The sequence below is a fragment of the Sinohyriopsis cumingii genome, chromosome 18 (assembly GCF_028554795.1).
Source record: "Sinohyriopsis cumingii isolate HCF-2022 chromosome 18, ASM2855479v2, whole genome shotgun sequence".
In the NCBI taxonomy this organism is placed as follows: Eukaryota; Metazoa; Mollusca; class Bivalvia; order Unionida; family Unionidae; genus Sinohyriopsis; species Sinohyriopsis cumingii.
In genome coordinates, this window is record NC_142978.1 from 79,804,747 (window position 1) to 79,823,087 (window position 18,341).

General features: G+C 35.6%; 1 protein-coding gene across 1 annotated transcript in view; it reads right to left on the bottom strand.

The window, feature by feature from the left end:
* LOC149777142 (uncharacterized) overlaps positions 1-18,341 on the bottom strand; it is a 263,171-nt gene that overhangs the window by 49,263 nt on the left and 195,567 nt on the right. Inside the window, exons 16-18 of the mRNA XM_089941376.1 lie at positions 9,941-10,069; positions 4,456-4,531; positions 137-418 (exon numbers count right to left, since the gene is read on the bottom strand). Of these exons, the coding sequence (XP_089797502.1) occupies positions 137-418; positions 4,456-4,531; positions 9,941-10,069 (487 nt within the window). The remainder of the gene's footprint in view (positions 1-136; positions 419-4,455; positions 4,532-9,940; positions 10,070-18,341) is intronic.

The window sequence follows — 18,341 nt, forward strand, 5'->3', positions numbered from 1 at the left end:
TCTAGTTATACTACCAAGTAAAATATTCTTACTTTTAAGTTTATTTTAAGTTCTTTTGCCCTTAATTTCAAAATATTATATTTTGACTACGAAAAATTTTAAAATTAAATTACTGGCTTAAAAACTAAAGACTTACCTTTTGTTGACTCCGTTCTGGTGCTTGTAGTAACAGAAGTGCTTTCCTGTGCCATTCTGTCAAATGCTTCCATTTTTTTCTTCTTGTCTTCTTCAGCACTTTTGAACTTTTCCTGAACCAGCTGACTTGATATTTCCTGTGCTCTGCTGTCACGATGCTCAGCAGCTTGCTTTTTAAATTCCTCGAGTTTTCGCTGTTTCTCCTCCTCTGCAACTCTATATTTTCGTCGGATAACATCTTCAGTCTCTTTTTCTCGCTGTTGTCTCTTTTCCTCCCAGTCTTCTACAATACACATGAATACTAAATATTTTGCTAGTAGCGAAAATCTCTTGAAAATACACACGGCAGTAATAGCCATGGTCTGCACAAATTCAATGTTGTGAGCTTCTATAATAAATACATACACAGAAAAGAGCCATTTTGTTAGTCCATGGAGGATCAATTAAGTTTACCTGGTTATGCAACAAAATGTGTGTGTCTTTGTGTGTGTGTGTGATTTGAATTTTTAATGTAGCCTTAACAACTTTTCAGTCATATCGCTACAATGTCTGCAGTGTGGCAGTTTATAGTGATGTCATGCACTGGGGCATCATGCTGCAGACATGCAGCATGATGTCCAACCCAGTCACATTATCCTGACACCAGGCTGCCCAGTCCTTACACTAACCTCTTAATGCTGAGCGCCAAGCAAGGCAGCTGTTAGTACCATTTTTGTACATCTTTGGTATGACTTGGCCGGGGATCAAACCCACAACCTCCCGCATCCGAGGCAGGCGCTCTAACCATTTGGTCACTGGAGCAGTTGCAACAAAATGTACAAGCCTTAGCAAAACTTAATCAATGATTGGTATTCAATGGCACATAAGCACATACAAGACTTCAATGGACAAGGCAATGGTGGAATCAAACCTGCAACCAACTGAATGCAAGTTTACCATGCGAGTGACCTAACAAAGTTATCTCCAATGTCTGTACAGAATCAAAAAGTTTCTGTATGTTTTTTTCTCTACACTGAGACTGCCTGAATGGTTTGGTCTGTTGTTTTTGCACTACAGCAATATGTATTTTTTTGTGGTGTAAAACTAATTTTAATAATGTATTAAGTATGTATCACTATCACCATCCACACCTGGACTGGAATGCAAAATCATCTTGTCCAGGTTCATTATTCCAACTTCCCATTAGATAGAATGTTCTAGAAATCTACAACAGAGAGAACCCAGAACCAGTCTGACCACCATGTCCTAGGTTCAAGCTTGATGTACTTGCTCTCTAACATGGATCCAGACAATGCTTGGGCCATCAGAACGGGAGCTGGGGGGTGGTCTAGCAATAGTGACATGTAAGTATTACATTATTAAAATTATATCACCAGTACAAAGAAAGTTCATTTTTTTAACAGCAGTTGTTGTTGTTATTGTTGTTTTGAGTTTAACACCATTTCTCAGTGCAAGATAGGCTACACATGGCATCTAGTATAATTAGTGGAGGAAGAACCTGATAAAACCTGGTAAAACCCCCCATAAGAACCCCCAACCCATGGGAAGCTAATTGCAGCTTTATCAAATACCCCCAATGGCTGAGCCTGAGACTTGAACCCATAAGGGCAGAGATGAAATGGTGGTGATTGGTAAATGGGAGCACTTTAGACCACTCAGCCACCTGGGGTCCCCATTTTAATAGGAGTAATATATTGCCTGTCACTATTGCCTTGCTTAATTTTCCAGGTCAGAGGGATGCTAACAGCCTCCAAAAAACATCCACAGGTATAACAATAATATATTCACCCTTACAATGGGGTGTCCACCACAGCAGATAGGGCCACTTTTTATGCTACAACAATTGGGACCAAGGAAAATATGCCTTTGTTCTAGTGTGCCAGTGACCAAAAGTAAATGGAAGTGAAAATTAGTGTGACTGCCAAAGCATGGCTCTCATGACATCCTCCAATGACAAATGATTAAAACAGGCCCATTAAGCAGCAACAGCCCTGACGTTATGCGACTTATTTCTTATGCACAAAAGGACCCTGTCAGTCAGGGACTGACTAGCTCTCTTGAGGGTAGGGACAATCCACTTGCAAATGGTGGATCCCAAGATAATCAGTGGATCCCATAATAGGTAGGAAGAGACATTTCCAACCTTCTCTTCTCCCATTTGATGCAACCACTGGGATCAAGGAGATGAAGATCCCATATACTCCTGAAACTGAGGAGTATAGATGGAAGAAGGGCATTTCTTTCTCCCTTTGTAATGGCACCAAATATTGGCCAGTTCCAAACCATAAACATGACAATAAACAAAAGAGGAATGTATGCATTTCATACAAGCTAAACATGTGGGGTATGTATCACATGGGGTCACTCTCTGTGCCCACATTCTGAGATGTTCCTGAGAAGAAAAATATGTACTACCAAAACTTGTACTCTCTGAAAGAGGAAATAGTATGCAAGTATTTGACTGCATAAATATACCGCCGAAACAGTGCAGTAATGACATTTAATATAACAATTCGACTGGTTATGGCGAAGTGAGTACTTACCAGAAAGAGTACACTAAATTTATTTAATGCAACTTAAAGCAGAAATGACTAAGCAAGTAGTCATTCTAAAATATACTGATGAAGCAAAATTATTTCGATGCAACAATTAGTATACCGCTTAAAGCAGAAGTACTTATTAATTATCAGCCGATGAACAAAGAAAAAACAATTCTGGAAACAACAACTGGGTAATGATGCCTACTTAATAATGGCAAGAATATAATGGAATACTGTTAAAAGTCCTGAACTACAACACTGGTGGAATTACATTACATCAGGTAAGGGAAAGGGGAAAAACATCAAAGAGCACCACTAAATGACACATCACAATGAAGACCCTAAACCAACAAAAGAACTAATAAAAGAAATAAACTTTGCAAGGACTGAGGAAATAATCACTCAATAAATATATTAAAATTAAAATAGCATGCTGAAGAATGTATTTCAACACTACACTGAAGGCAAATTTCTGAAAAGAAATTTTGCATGTCTTAATGTAACAGGTATCTAAGGAAGCAAGTTTACCCATGATCCTATGATGTAGTAGTTAGACTGGTTCTGTGTTCTCTCCTTTCAAGCACTCTAGAAAGTTTTATCTGATGTCAAGTTGAAATTTTGAGTTTGGACAATGGAACTCATATCCCAAAAGAGGTAAGCAAAACAAAACTGACAGGCAGTGTGTTACTGCAATTAAAATAAGTAACTTTTTTAGTGCCAAGGTAAATGGAGTACAGTGCCCATGGTTAGTATCAAGGAAAATGGAGTACAGTGCCCATGGGCACAAAAATGATACACAGCCCAGAGTGATTTGATGGTAGGTTTCTTGGTTCAAACAACCTTGGAATGTGCTTCAAGGACTTCTCAAGTGTTTTTTTTTTTTTTTTTAAAGACTTCAAAAATGTTCAAGAAGTATTTTTCTTATTGAAACTTAAATTTCTCCATGTTACTTTGTTTATTGCTGCATAAATGGCACAACTGTAGAAGAACAAAAACGCACCTCACTAATTAGCAAGGAACTGCAGCAAAGAGACAGTACTCCATCTGGTAACCACTAATGCCATGTTTTCCACCCAATTTATCCCCTTTTACTTTAAATTCATTATTTTTGTCAAATAAATAACAAAAATTCTTAATTTAAAAAGTGATATATTTTATTGTTTTAGTGTTTTGCATACCTCAGACATGTTTAAGGTGTTTTGGAAAAATTAAAGGAGTTTCAAATAATTCAGGACCATACTAATGGATAAAGCTAACTTTTACAAAAATCAAAGAGTTATCAAGGCAGCCATTCCAATTCCAGGAATTTTCAAGGCTGTATGAATTATGCCTAATGAAAGTGAATTTGTAATGCCAAATACTAAGCCACCATGACATTTCGAGATTAGCTGAAGCATCAAAACCTCCAACCAAGCAACCAGTTACACATGCAGGACATGCCAAGCAACCCCCAAGGAATCCAATCTACTGGAAAAAAACAAGGAAACTAAAATAATTATCCTCCCCAAATTATTTTATTTTCAATAAAGTCTTGGTAGACACATAAATATCACATACTGATAAAGGACAACATTTTAAGTTTCCCTTCTCTTCTATTTAATCATCTTTATCTTTGTATTGGACACCTATCTATCAAGGAACCATTTTTAGCTCAGATTTGGAGCTGCTAATTAGTTATTTGATGCCTAAAGAATTCAGCGACCAACTTTACCGGTGTTGTAATGAGAAATCTATATACCAAGCATCCAGAAGATTTCCCGCTGCAAAATACAGTACTTACTCTGATGTATTTCTCTAAGTTCCTTTATTCGGGCTCGGATCTTTCTCCTTTCCTCAATGTCCTCTGACTTCTGAAGCTGAGAAAAAGCATTAAACAAAAATGTTATCAATACAGTACAAGTACCATAAGCAGCTTTCTAATATTAGGGGAATAAATATTTATGGGATCAAGAAAAAGAGTTTTGTTTACATGATAGACAATCAATGATCCAGACAAAAAAAGATGAAGGTAATGTTTTTTATATATTTGTTGGGGTTTTTGGTGTCATGATGTGATATATACTGATAAAGAAGAATTAGTCTAATACACTCTTCCTAATGTATGTGGCCCTAACAGGAAATCTAATTTGAGGTTATAAGATTGTTTCTTAGAAAAAAATCTTATTCCCAGGGGTTTAACCTACTTTCAATCCATTCTACACATTTTGAGATAGGTCTTTTTCTCACCCACTAGTCGTTTAGTCATCTTAACTGAACAATATATATTTTGACAACTCGTATAGTGGAGCCAGTGTTTTGTGATATTGTTGAGGGATGTAAGAATGGTTCAAAGAAACAAATTAAATAAAAGAGCATTCATTGGTATAAATTTTAGGAATGTTTGATGACAAGGTGTTGGTTCTGTTGACGAAAAAAAATTTTTAAACCGAATTGGGACCTTTTTGTACAGCACATTCTTGACAGATCTTATGTCAGAAAAGGTGCTCTACAATTGTGGAGGACTATGGAACACAACAAGAAAACTACCAATCAAGGATGAGCGAACACCTACTTGTATAGGTACTGAAACTGCAATTCAACCTAAGCTGCAGAGCTAACAAGTCTGTACATGACAACTGTGTTGTCTATGTTCCATAGGTCATTTATAGAGATGGAAATGTTTTGAAAATTTGGTTATACAGTTTTACAGTAAATACTATTGTTAAACGTCTAACAGATAAAGAAGGCAAATAAATGATACATGCAAAATTGGCTCCAAATGCTGCCTATGTTTATTTACATATGAAAATCTTGTTGTCATTTCTCCAAATTCATGAAATATTTTCTGATTTTATTGCATTATCTAACAGAAAAGAAACTTAAATCATGAACAGTAGTTTTGGTTATTTCCAGCTCAAAAATTTACTATGACTGTATTCACCTGCAAATACTGAGCACCCATGTGCCAAGAACATAGACTCAGACTTACCATCACATTAATATCGATATGAGTGGAAATAGCATAGACCTGTACCAACTTGCCATCACATAATATGCACCAAGTGCAAACAGCATAGACTTTTACCTGCCACAACATAATATGCAGCAAAGTACATATCAGCTCAGACTTGTACCTGCCATCACATAATATGCACCAAGTGGAAACAGCATAGATTTTACCTGCCATCACATAATATGCATCAAAGCGCAAATAGCATAGACTTGTACCTGCCATCACATAATATGCATCAAAGCGCAAATAGCATAGACTTGTACCTGCCATCACATAATATGCAGCAAAGTGCAAACAATATGGACTTGTACCTGCCATCACAAAATATGCAGCAAAGTGCAAACTGTATAGACTTGTACCTGCCATCACATAATATGCAGCAAAGTGCAAACTGTATGGAATTGTACCTGCCATCACATAATATGCAGCAAAGTGCAAACTGTATAGACTTGTACCTGCCATCACATAATATGCAGCAAAATGCAAACAGCATAGACTTGTACCTGCCATCATAAGCAGATCAAGGTCTATACTTTTTGCTTGCTAACATGAACAATCAACAAAGACCCTGATCTGCCTGCAAAGAATACAATGGCAGACCAGGGTACAGTTTTCCCCAAATTATAATACTGTTTTTGAGGATTCGTAAAAGTATATGATAATATACAGCAGGGGTGCACAACCCCTGGCCTGAGGGCTGGATCTGACCAGCGAACATGTTCTGTCCGGCCCTCAGGGCAAATTAAAACAACACAGAAATCTGGCCCATGAACAGCAATTATATTAAAGAAATTAGTGTTTGTGGCCCTGAAGTGGTCTTAGAAAATGCAATATGGCCCTTGGCCAAAAAAGGTTGTGCACCCCTAATAGACAGGTAAGGTCACTTTATACTGGGGTGTAGTATACAGAAAAATATGATTGAATGGTATAATGAGATACATGAACATTAACTGTGTTGCATCATGGACTGAATTATACTAAAGGGTGTAATGTATATGCTTATGACAGGGAACAACATATTCAAGACAGTGTGCTGTATTTGCTGGAGGGAAGTCCTATATATTCTGAAGAAATAAAAATGAATATGCTGGTGAGGGAATAATGTATATACTTATGACAGGGAACCACATATTCAAGACAGTGTGATGTATTTGCTGGAGAGAAATCCTATATATTCTGATGAGATAAAAATGAATATGCTAAAAGGGTGTAATGTATATGCTAATGACAGGGAAATGCATATTTAAGACTGTTCTGTACTTGCTGGAGGGAAGTCCTATATATTCTGATGAGTATATGCTGTTGAAGGAGTAATGTATATGCTGGTTTGTCTGACATAATAATAATAATAATAATAATAATAATAAAGACTTCATTTAGAGAAGGTAACTCAGTTACAGAACTAATAATCTACCTTGAGGCCTTCTATCTGTTATGTACAATATATACAGTATATACAACATGAGGTGAAGAATCTGGCTTGACACTAAATAATTAAATGATTTTAAAAATCAAAGTATCAAGCCTGGAACATATGCACAGCCATCTGTGAACACATACACATATATAAAATATCATCCTGCATAGGAAAATTCAACTGTGAAAATGATGCAAAATTACAGAAAAGCAGGCAGTATTTATTGTTCTAAAACTGTTCAATTGTCTAAAGATTTCATACATTTGAGACATTGATTATGAAAAGGAATGCTTGGAGCCTGCCTTATGTCACTGGGAATGTTTTTCCATACCAGTGGACCAGTATTTTGAAAGCTTGTTTTAAACAATTCCTTCTTTTGCCTTGATATAATATAATTTTTACTTCTTATGGACCGTAAATTTGGAATACCATCAGCATCTCTTTGGTGAAAGACTTTGCTTTGATAAACAGGAATGGCTTTTCTGGATACTTTATACATCAATTTGGCCTTTCGAAGAAAATATTCTTTCATGTATTGTTAAAATCTTTATATTATTCATTGCATCCTGGAAATTGTCTATACACTGATCTAGAATTAAATGGCAAGCCCTCTTTTGGAGTCTTAATAGTATTATGTTTGAATTAGAGGTATTACCCCATATTACATTACAATAGTCCAGATATGGCTGAATATAACTTTTATAAAAGATGACCCTATACTGAAGAGGAATGTATGTTTTGATTTTCCTCAGTAGCCAAAGATAAGAATTAACCTTTTCTGAAACATATTTAATGTGAATAGACCAAGTAAGATTGTTATCTACGAATACACCAAGAATTTTTTCATGAGAGGTCATATTAAGGCTTACATTGTCAGATAGAACCTGGATTTTTTTGTTGCTATCTAGCCTTGCTCGTTTTTGTTGCATTGTAACTAGTAGGGCTTTCATTTTTTCTCTATTTATGATCAAACTGTTTTCCTTGCGCCATACTTTAAGTATGTTGAGAGCATCCTGTAAGTTAGTTTCAAGTACCGTTTTGGTTTTACCCATCTCAGTGTAGTATCAAATACATAGAGGTCAGTAGAAGAAATTGAAGTAAGCGGGTAAGTCATTGATAAATGGAATAATAGAGGTCCGAGGATAGAGCCATGTGGTACTCCACAATTAATATTTATACTTTGAGAAATTTGACCATTTAAAAATACTTTTGCACTCTACTGGTTAAGTAAGAAGTAAACCAGTTGAGGGAGTTTTCATTGAATTGATAGAGTTTTAGTTTTTCAAGCAAATGTTCATGGTCTACAAGACCAGAAACTTTATGAAAATCAACCATAATAGTGCCTACCATTTCTCCTTGATCTAATTGCTTTCAGCCATTTATCAATCAAAGATACAAGTGCAGTTTCACAGGAGTGATTCTGGCAAAAGCCAGACTGATTATCATGAATAAGATTATAAGTGTTTAAACAGTTGAGAAAAGAATCATGTACATGTTTTTCTAGTAATTTGGAGAGACAAGGAAAAGAGTTGAGTCTGTAGTTATTTACATCATCTTTTGTTCCTACTTTATGCAATGGTATAACCTTGGCAGTTTTCCATGTTTGTGGACATTTATTAGACCTAATACTTTGCAAATGAAAGCTATACTCTCTACTATTGTAGGTGCAGCTACTCTTAGTAATAATGCAGCTGAGTCTGTGAGCTATAAATAAGAGTACTATTTTCAGTGCTAATCATTATCAATTGATCCCTGTCATATGCTGGTGAGGAATTACAACAAAAATGCTGGCAAGGTAATATTACATATGCTGGTGGGGAGTGCTGTCTATCCTGGTGAGGGAATACTGTATAACCTGGTTAGGGAATATTATGTATCCTAGTTAGGGAATAATGTATATCCTGGTTGGGAAGTACAGTATATTTTGGTATACTGTATATCGTGGTTTGAGAGTACTGTATATCCTGGTAAGGGAGTACTACATATTCAGGTCTATGGAATAGTGTATATTCTGGTTAGGGAATACTGTATATCTTGGTTGGGGAGTACTGTACATCCTGGTAAGGTAGTACTACATATCTTGGTTTGTGAGTACTGCATATCCTGATTAGAGAATACTGTATATCCTGGTTATGGAATACTATATATCCTGGTTAGGGAATACTGCATATCCTGGTTAGGGAATAATGTATATCTTGTTTGGGGAGTACAGTATATCTTGGTATACTGTATATCCTGGTTTGAGAGGACTGTAATTCCTGGTAAGGGAGTACTAGATATCCTGGTCTATGGAGTAGAGTATATTCTGATAAGGGAATACTGTATATCCTGGTTGGTTACCAATATTAATGAAGATTAGATGAGAAGATGGAAAAATATCTAAAGTATTAATGGTGTTACTCAAGCATACTAATTAAGACATAGTGACCTAGTTTGGGTAAGGCCAAGTTACTCTTCCTGGGATGCATCCAAAAACCAAATTCCATAACTGTATGTAAAATAGGGTCCGAGATATAGAGAGAGTAATTATAAATTTGAGAGGGTAACAAAAGATAAGGCATAACAATATCCCCTCCAAATATTGTTAGTTATGAGATACTAACCAATAAAAGTGACAATGACATCATTTTATGTCCAATCTCTCAATGTTCATAGGGATACAATTGACCTGGTTTATAATAGACATATTACTGATGTCATCAAATTCAAGGGTTTTTGTAAGATCTGATACAGTCTGACCAAACTGATTTTCCTTTACATGTTGGAACTGATCCTAAGAACTTGGAACCGATGCATGAAATATCAAACAAAAATCACAGTCCTTAACTGTACATATTTATAGAGTTTGCTACATACAATCTGATGAAGCTCATCTTCGTCTGTGTACTTCGTATAGTCTGTCATTTTAGTGGCAACACTGTTGGGCTCTCTGGGCAGCCAAAGTTCCTTCTTATGGGAGACCAAAGACTCCCGACTGGTACCTCCCTGCAAAAATAACAAATATTTCTGTTAGTAATGAATGAATATTGACAACTCCTGTATTTTAGGATTTCAATTCAAAACAATACAAACTCCTCCTATACCATTTGATAGCTGCCAACATTTTAGAAAGTGAGGTGGTGATTTTCATTTTCATGTCGAAGGTTTTGTTTGAAAAGGGGATGGGGGGGCACAGTACATAGTCAAAGGCAATCAAAATTCATAATGTATGTATGAGATTTAGAAGAACATAGCACAATACTAAGTATATAATTCAGATTAAAACTTGACTTTAACAAGAGTTTCTTGAAAGGACTGATGCTCTACTGAACAAAAAGAATTTCTAGGAATTGAAGATAAGACCATTACATGTACTTCCTTTTAAATGTCAAGTGTTGAAACCATCTTTGATATTCTCCAACAATAACAAAATGTTCAAATTAGCTGCTCTGGTGCAAATATTGGATGTCAGGTTGGAAATTTCATTTAGGACAATTTTAGACATCATCTGAGGTCTTCTGGTGAAAAACCCCATGTCATAATGATATCCATTCAAGGGGAGAAGTGAAGAGATTTTTAAGACAGTCACTGTTGCAGTAATATTGGTTCTACAACTGGCACCATTTTCATCTGGGACTGGCTGGGTATCACAAGAAGTGAAAACCCTATGTTCATATAGACATCTATTTCGGAGGAATAGAGATAACAATATTTTCAAAATATGACTTTCCATTAAAGAGATAAGGTTTTCAAAATGGCTGTTGTGTGGCTAAATTGGATGTTAAATTGGCACCATTTTTATTTAGAAGCAGCTAGAAATCATAGGAAGTCATTTAATTTATACCAGAACCTTTTTGTTCATACGAATATCTCATGTTTTATTTCAAGTTTATCCAATTCAATTGCATAAATATTTGTAAAATCTTATTAGCAGACTACTTTTTCTACCATTGTCTCAAGACATGTGAATATTTAGCCAAGCATAAAATTACTTGCCTAATTTTTTCAACTTTTTTTTTCATTCTATACCATCTGCATGTTTCACCGAGCATCCATGTGGCCATTATTATTTGGGGTTATTTTATGCACAAAATCTGTTGAACCCTCTTCCCCTGAAGTGCCTCTCTGGGTCAATGCCAGTGAAATTATATGCATAGTCATCTCACCAGAGACAAAGTTTGTATTGATATTTAAAAAAATTCACAAGCCATCATGGCAAACAAAAAAGAAAAGAAAAGACACTGGGGTGACCTGACTGCACTGACTAGAATATTTGTTTTCCAGTGAAGTTGCAACCTTGTTTATTACAAGATGATTAGATTTGACAATGGGACCATTCAGCTCACAAAGTTCTTGAAAGCAGCATATGCTTTTTACGGTTGGGTTTTGTCAAAAATTCTCTGGCATTTCAATTAACATTTTCCTCTCCATGGTCAAACCCTAACTAGGGTCTCGTCATATACTGTCCATGTCAGAAATAACACTCTCCACAACAGCATGCTTATCCTATTTGCAATAATTGTTTTGGGCTAATGCAAATAACGCACAGAAATGTGCTATATTTCCTTGCTTCAATTAATTCAACAAAGTTCAGGCCTTACGACTTAATTCTGATTGTCAATCCAACCTTTCACAGGCCCCATAAACGACATTATCCCTGAAAGAGTTATCTGCCTTTACAAGTGCTTTAGCTGTTTGTCGACAACTGAAAGGACTTAGGATGTGTGCTGTGTTCTTTTTCATGGAGGATATTTCCATGTTAGCACCAGTGTCATCAACACTGAACCCAACAAAGTCAGATGGGTTGAGTGATGGTATATCATCTTTTTGTCAGCAACTATTACAGCCTAATGCCACAAGTTTGAATAACCTGACCTGAACAGAGTTTGCAGGTCTGATACTGTATTAAAAATATTAACAATATAATAACAAATATCAACAATATAATAAAGAGTATCAACAATATAACAGACAGGAATTTTAAAAACAATCTATTCTGAATTTAAAAAAGGGATCAAAATATCAACCATGCCACTGAAAAAACTCAGTCTGTATATAATTTACTGCTGCTAATTAGCGGAAAGTAAAAATATAGCTTGTGCAGGGCAACAGCTGGTCTTATATGACTTGCGTCACGTGATTTTGTTTCTCTTTATAGGATGCCAATTTATAAATGCATGTGTATGTTTGTGTGTGTGTGTGTGTGTGTGTGTGATTTGGATTTTTAACATAGCTTTCAAAAAATTTCAGTCATATCGCTATGATGTCGGCAGTGTCACAGTTAATAGTGATGTCTAGCACTGGGACATCATGCTGCAGACAGCTAGTATCATGTCCCATCCTGTCACATTATCCTGACAGCAGGACAACCAGTCCTAACATTAACCTCTTAATGCTGAGCATCTAATGCTGGTACCATTTTTACAAGTCTTTGGTATGACTCAGTCAGGATTCGAACCTGTGACCTCCTGCATCTGAGATGGACGCTCTAACCACTAGGCCACTGGAGCAGTTTATAAATGTGAAGTCAAAGGCTTATGAGAAAGAAAAAAAAACAAATTAAACTACAGCAGTATCTAAGCTCTAATACTTTTTATTTATTTTGTAAATGTATGCAAAAGTAACACCACAATTTAATACTCTTATAGCACCATTTTTAACTATGTCAGTCACAATGTTTGCATTCTAATGCCTAGCCTTTAACCTTTCAATAGGAATTCAACTGCAATGAGTACAATCAAAAGTATATTCTGATCTTACTAAGCTATTGAAAGTAAGCTGTTCATATATGCAAGTGTAGCTGTTCCAGTTTTCAATGAAAACTGTTAACTCCAAATGAATACCCTGTACTGTACTTATCGAGGCATCATTCACAAACCCGAGAGACACTGGCCAAAAAGAACTGATGTTATCCACTAGACATTTCATAACAACAATAAATATTGAGTTTTCTGGTATGGGAGATTCAAAACTCTGCCAAGATGGAACCTGTCATATTTTACCTCAAGTCATATTATTGGATCTGATTCCCCCGAGATAAAAAAAACAGAAACATCAGAGCTTGATGGCAGAATGAGTTGGCTGACTTCCATGTATTAATTACAAGCTCTTCAATTTAATATCAATCTAATTTCATGCCATTTTACCTGTTCCACTTGAAGCCCTGGTGGCAAACACCTTCTCATCTCCTTAACAATCTTATACTAACTTTTGCACTCATTCATGCCTTTGCCAGATGGTTTAATTAGAGCCATGATACAACATGTGCCTATAATTTAGCAGGGAATTGAAGATAATTGGTGAAGAATAACACAATAACAAAGATCACATTTTGTAACATCCAAGACACTCTCACTGACATTAACCTTGAGGTAGAACTATTCTTTTTTTCAGAATGAAAACAAAGCAAGGCTATGAGGATTCCTTGTCTGACGGCCCAAGACAAGTTAAAAGTGGTATAGACTACAAGATTGGAATCTTCTGCAATTTCATAAAGCGTCTTATATCCTTGCATAGTATGTTTTAAAGGAAAGCATTTCACGTATTTTAATCTCATGGGTTCACAGATTATTACTGGTTCTGAAAATGTTTCATCTGAAGTGTATTCAAATAGAAGCCTCCCTTCTAATAAACATCCCACCTTTCCACACAAAAAAAACAAATTCTTACCCTATTGAGGATTATAGCTCCAAATAGATCCATTATGGTATGTCCAAATAATCAAACAACTGTTAGAACATTAAAAACAGCGTTAATTTACAAATGTTTTCATCTGCTAACCACATGATTAAATATAACTGGCATACTGCAGTGGCTCGATGCTGGGTTCCAAGTATAATTTTTAACTGTTTACTGCAGGATGTCTAGGATGATGGTAATAATGCTAGTAATAATCTAATAAACTCTCCCTCTCCCAATTTAGAAATCACACTGACCATTATAGTGTCTATTAGAAGAACTATGGTACATCACGTAAAAATAGTTCATAAAAATTTAAAATGTGGTTGTCAAAATCCAGACATACACACACAATATATTGTCATCATATTTTAAACTGTAACTTCCTCCATCAGAATATTCAAACAAACATTGGTAGATTCACCGCGCTTTTCTATAGTGATATTCTAAAAACAAAATGGCTTTCTTTTTATTTGGCACTAAGAACATGTCCACACATATTGTATATACTTATACAAGAAGTCCAACTGCACAAACCCAGATATGCCACTGCCACTGCATAATCCATTCAGATCTGGATCTATGCAAATAGAACAAGCAAAATAAACCCTGATCTGCTGACACATTAGGTAATTGCAGATCAGGGTCTGTGTTGTTTGCAGTATGGATATTCCGTAAATATGAACTGGGGCAGGAATAATACAATTAATTTATGTTATGATCAGACAAGGTAATTCCCCTGAACAGCAGGAATCTGCTTAGCACATGCAGAACATGTGTTTACTGGAAGACCTGGGAAAACATACTTGGTAATGAACCATTTTGAACTAACAAGCCTTAATCAGAATTACACCATGTAATTCACACTTGCAAATGAACTTTTCATGAACACCATCACCAGGATATAGATTTTTGCATTTTAAGAAAGTAATGATTCATAAAAACATGTCTGCCATCCAGGTATCTAGTCTGTTGTATGGACATTTTATACTATGATGTATTTTTTTATTTATTTCATGGATGTTTCCATGGTGTGGAGGTGATTTTGTTTGAAGTGGGTAACTGACAGAATCAATTGGACTTGATGATGTCTCACCCAGAGCAATCTAAAGCTGGGAAAGCTGAGTACTTGATGATGTCTCACCTAGAGCAATCTAAAGCTGGAAAAGCTGAGTACTTGATGATATCTCACCTAGAGCAATCTAAAGCTGGGAAAGCTGAGTACTTGATGATATCTCACCTAGAGCAATCTAAAGCTGGGAAAGCTGAGGACTTGATAAGGACTTAATTTTTAATAACTGAACCTGGATCACTTGCTTTCTTTGTTTACCATTAATAAAGATAAACAAGTTTGGAGGATCTCATTTCATTGCTACAAGCCCATATTTCAACAAGTGTGTGTGCGTGTGTGTGCATGTGTGCGTGCATGTGCGCGCACCCACCAACCTATACTTGCCTACATGATGGGAGGGAAAAAACTTGGGCACATATGATGGAACTTCTTTTATATTACAATAATTTTGTTGAAAGACCAAATGTTTTTCAAGGATTTTCCCAATATTTTTCAAACATTATGTTGAATAACGACTCCTGCTTAATGTTCAGTGCAACAAAGTCAGAATTCTTAAATTACCAATTACAACCCACATAGGGTGACCTGAGTAGCCGAGTGGTCTAAAGTGCTCACCATTATGGATCACTACCATCTCACCTCTGTCTGTGAGGGTCTGAGGATCAGGCCCGGCTTAAATCTGGGTACGTGGGTATGTGAGAAAGCTTGCCGATAGCTTCTCGTGGGTTGGTGGTTCTTTCCCGGGTTCTTCTTCCACCATTAATACTGGCTGCCATGTATGGCCTATCTTGTGCTGAAAAATGGCATTAAACCCTATCACAACAACAACAACAAACCACATTACCTGCCCATAATTTTATCATGAAATTATTCTCACACCTTATTTCAAAATCTTGGAATAATTCAAATTATGTAACCTTCCATGTGTGTGACATGATAAAGTTCTGGTTTTCTTGATCCTGCATGACTTATCATATGTACTCGCTTATAAAATGACCTAACTACCCAGATTGGCAGGTGTATAATGCACCAGCCAATCTGGGTCCATGCAGCTTGTTAGGAGTAATCAATAGAACAACACAGACCCTGATCTGCAGCTATAATATGCTACAGCATATCAGGATCTTTACTGTTTGCACTCTGTTGATTTATAAGTGAGTACATATTGTAGATTTCATTACAAAATGCAGGTTACTCTGTATATATGCTGAATTTCATACTTTACCAGTATACATTATATGTGGATTTACTCATCCTTGTTTTAATCTGTACCTACTGAATTTCATCTAAACCAGGGGTGGGCAAACTATGGCCTGCGGGCTGCATGCAGCCCGCCAAGGGTTTTCATGCTGCCTAGGAACAAGTCATCATTTGCACCGACTCTGTTTATGTTACTCTGTTTATCAAATAAATGTGCTGCTTTTGAAGTTTAAGTTTAAGTTTTCAAATATTAACAACATATTAACAACTGAAAATGAATTAGATGTTATTTAGAAAAACCTTTTGTTTTTGCTATTTCAAATATTAATTATTTTACTTAATGAACTATGTGGCCCGTGACAAGGTGTAAATTTGTGTATGCGGCACTTGCACTGGAAATTTTGCCCACCTCTGATCTAAACATTTCTCATTTATTTATTCGTGCTGATTTAGCGATTATATGAACATGTAAATTATTTCAAACATCTGTAAAAATGTTAAAAATAAAAAATTGGTGTGTGTGTGTGTGTTCCTTAATTTAATGCTGTCAGATATACACTAGGGTAAATGCTACATGAACCTCTGAATCTACTAAACCAAGATTTTTCAATTTCTTCTTTCATTCACAAAGATATCCATGAAATAAATTTACAAAATATATATAGTAATTCTTTTCATATATATATATATATATATATATATATATATATATATATATATATATATATATATATATATATATATATATATATAGAGAGAGAGAGAGAGAGAGAGAGGCATTTTACAGAACCTCAGCAAAATGGTGGCCACACAGCACCAAGCCAATGTAAAATAACAGCATAAACCCTTGCAGATAAATGTATACACAAAGAACAACCCAACAAGCGTAAAATGTTAAAATCCTTAAAACATATGGTTGTTTTCATTTTACAATATACATTTTTAATATTATATAGGGAATGAACACTGCAAGTTACTTTCAATACTTGCATATAGGTCAAGATGAAATGCAAGCAACAAAACTGGAGTGCCATTGCATAATATGCCAGCAGATCAGACCTTATGCTGTTGTTTGTTCTGCTGATTACTCCTAACAAATAGCATAGACCCAGATATGCCATCACACTGAGCAATGGCAGATCCGAAGTTTGCAGGTGGACTTAATGGGAGTAACGGTCTTCAAGAGGTGATGCTTACAAAGGACAGATTTAAATTATCCAATTAAAACCTGGACAAGAAGTTTATGCATACCCACTTTTCAGTTCATCATTACTGATTGCATAAATAAAGTTCTTACTGCAACAATTTGAGGGGTGGCCGAGTGGTCTAAAGCGCTCTCCATTATGGATCACTGCCATCTCACCTCTGTCTGCGCAGGTTCAAGTCTCAGATTCAGCCAATGTGGGTATGTGAGAAAGCTTGCTAGTAGCTTCTCGTGGGTCGGTGGTTCTTTTTGAGGTTTTCCTGGGTTCTTCCTCCACCATTAATACTGGCCGCCATGTATAGCCTATCGTGTGCTGAAAAATGGCGTTAAACCCCACAACAACAACAACAACAACAACAGCAACAATTTGACTGATTCCTTCATTACAACTATCAACTAATGTTGACATAAAGAACTATGCACCTTATATAATGTAATGTTTCATACACACATAAAAATGTCTTCAAAGTAAGAAAAAAATGTTTACAAGTATTATAATTTTTTTGGAAGAGATCATGGAAGAAATAAAAAAAACCAACACTGAGAAGAACTCGAAAAGAAGAATTCCAAAAGAAAAACTTCAAATGATTTACATGATCATCAGTATTAAATCCAAGTGCATCGGACATAATTTTACTAATGGCATTATATGCATCATTAGTGCAATATGCTGTTTTAATTTCTTATACATGTGTTTATCACATCAGACAAGTCTGAATTTTCTTACACGTGTTTCTCGCATCAGGCAATTATGAATTTGCTTATACAGCACATGTGTTTCTTGCATTAGACAAGTCTGAATTTTCAAATATTTGTCATTGTCTTTGTTGCATCAGATAAGTTTGAGTTTTATTATACATGTGTTTATTGTATCAGACATGTTTGAATTTGCTTATGTGTACGAGTTTATTGCATTTGACTAGTTTAGAAAAGAAAAACTATGAAGACACTGCACCTTCATTTAATTCTTACAAATAATGATCAAAAAAATTAACTTCCCATTATGACCTGCAAGGATTTATATAATAAAATGACTTACCATGACCTGCTAGGATTTATACAAATAAAATTATTGACCATGACTCTTCATAAAGTTGTCAATGTGTAATACAAAATTATTTAGA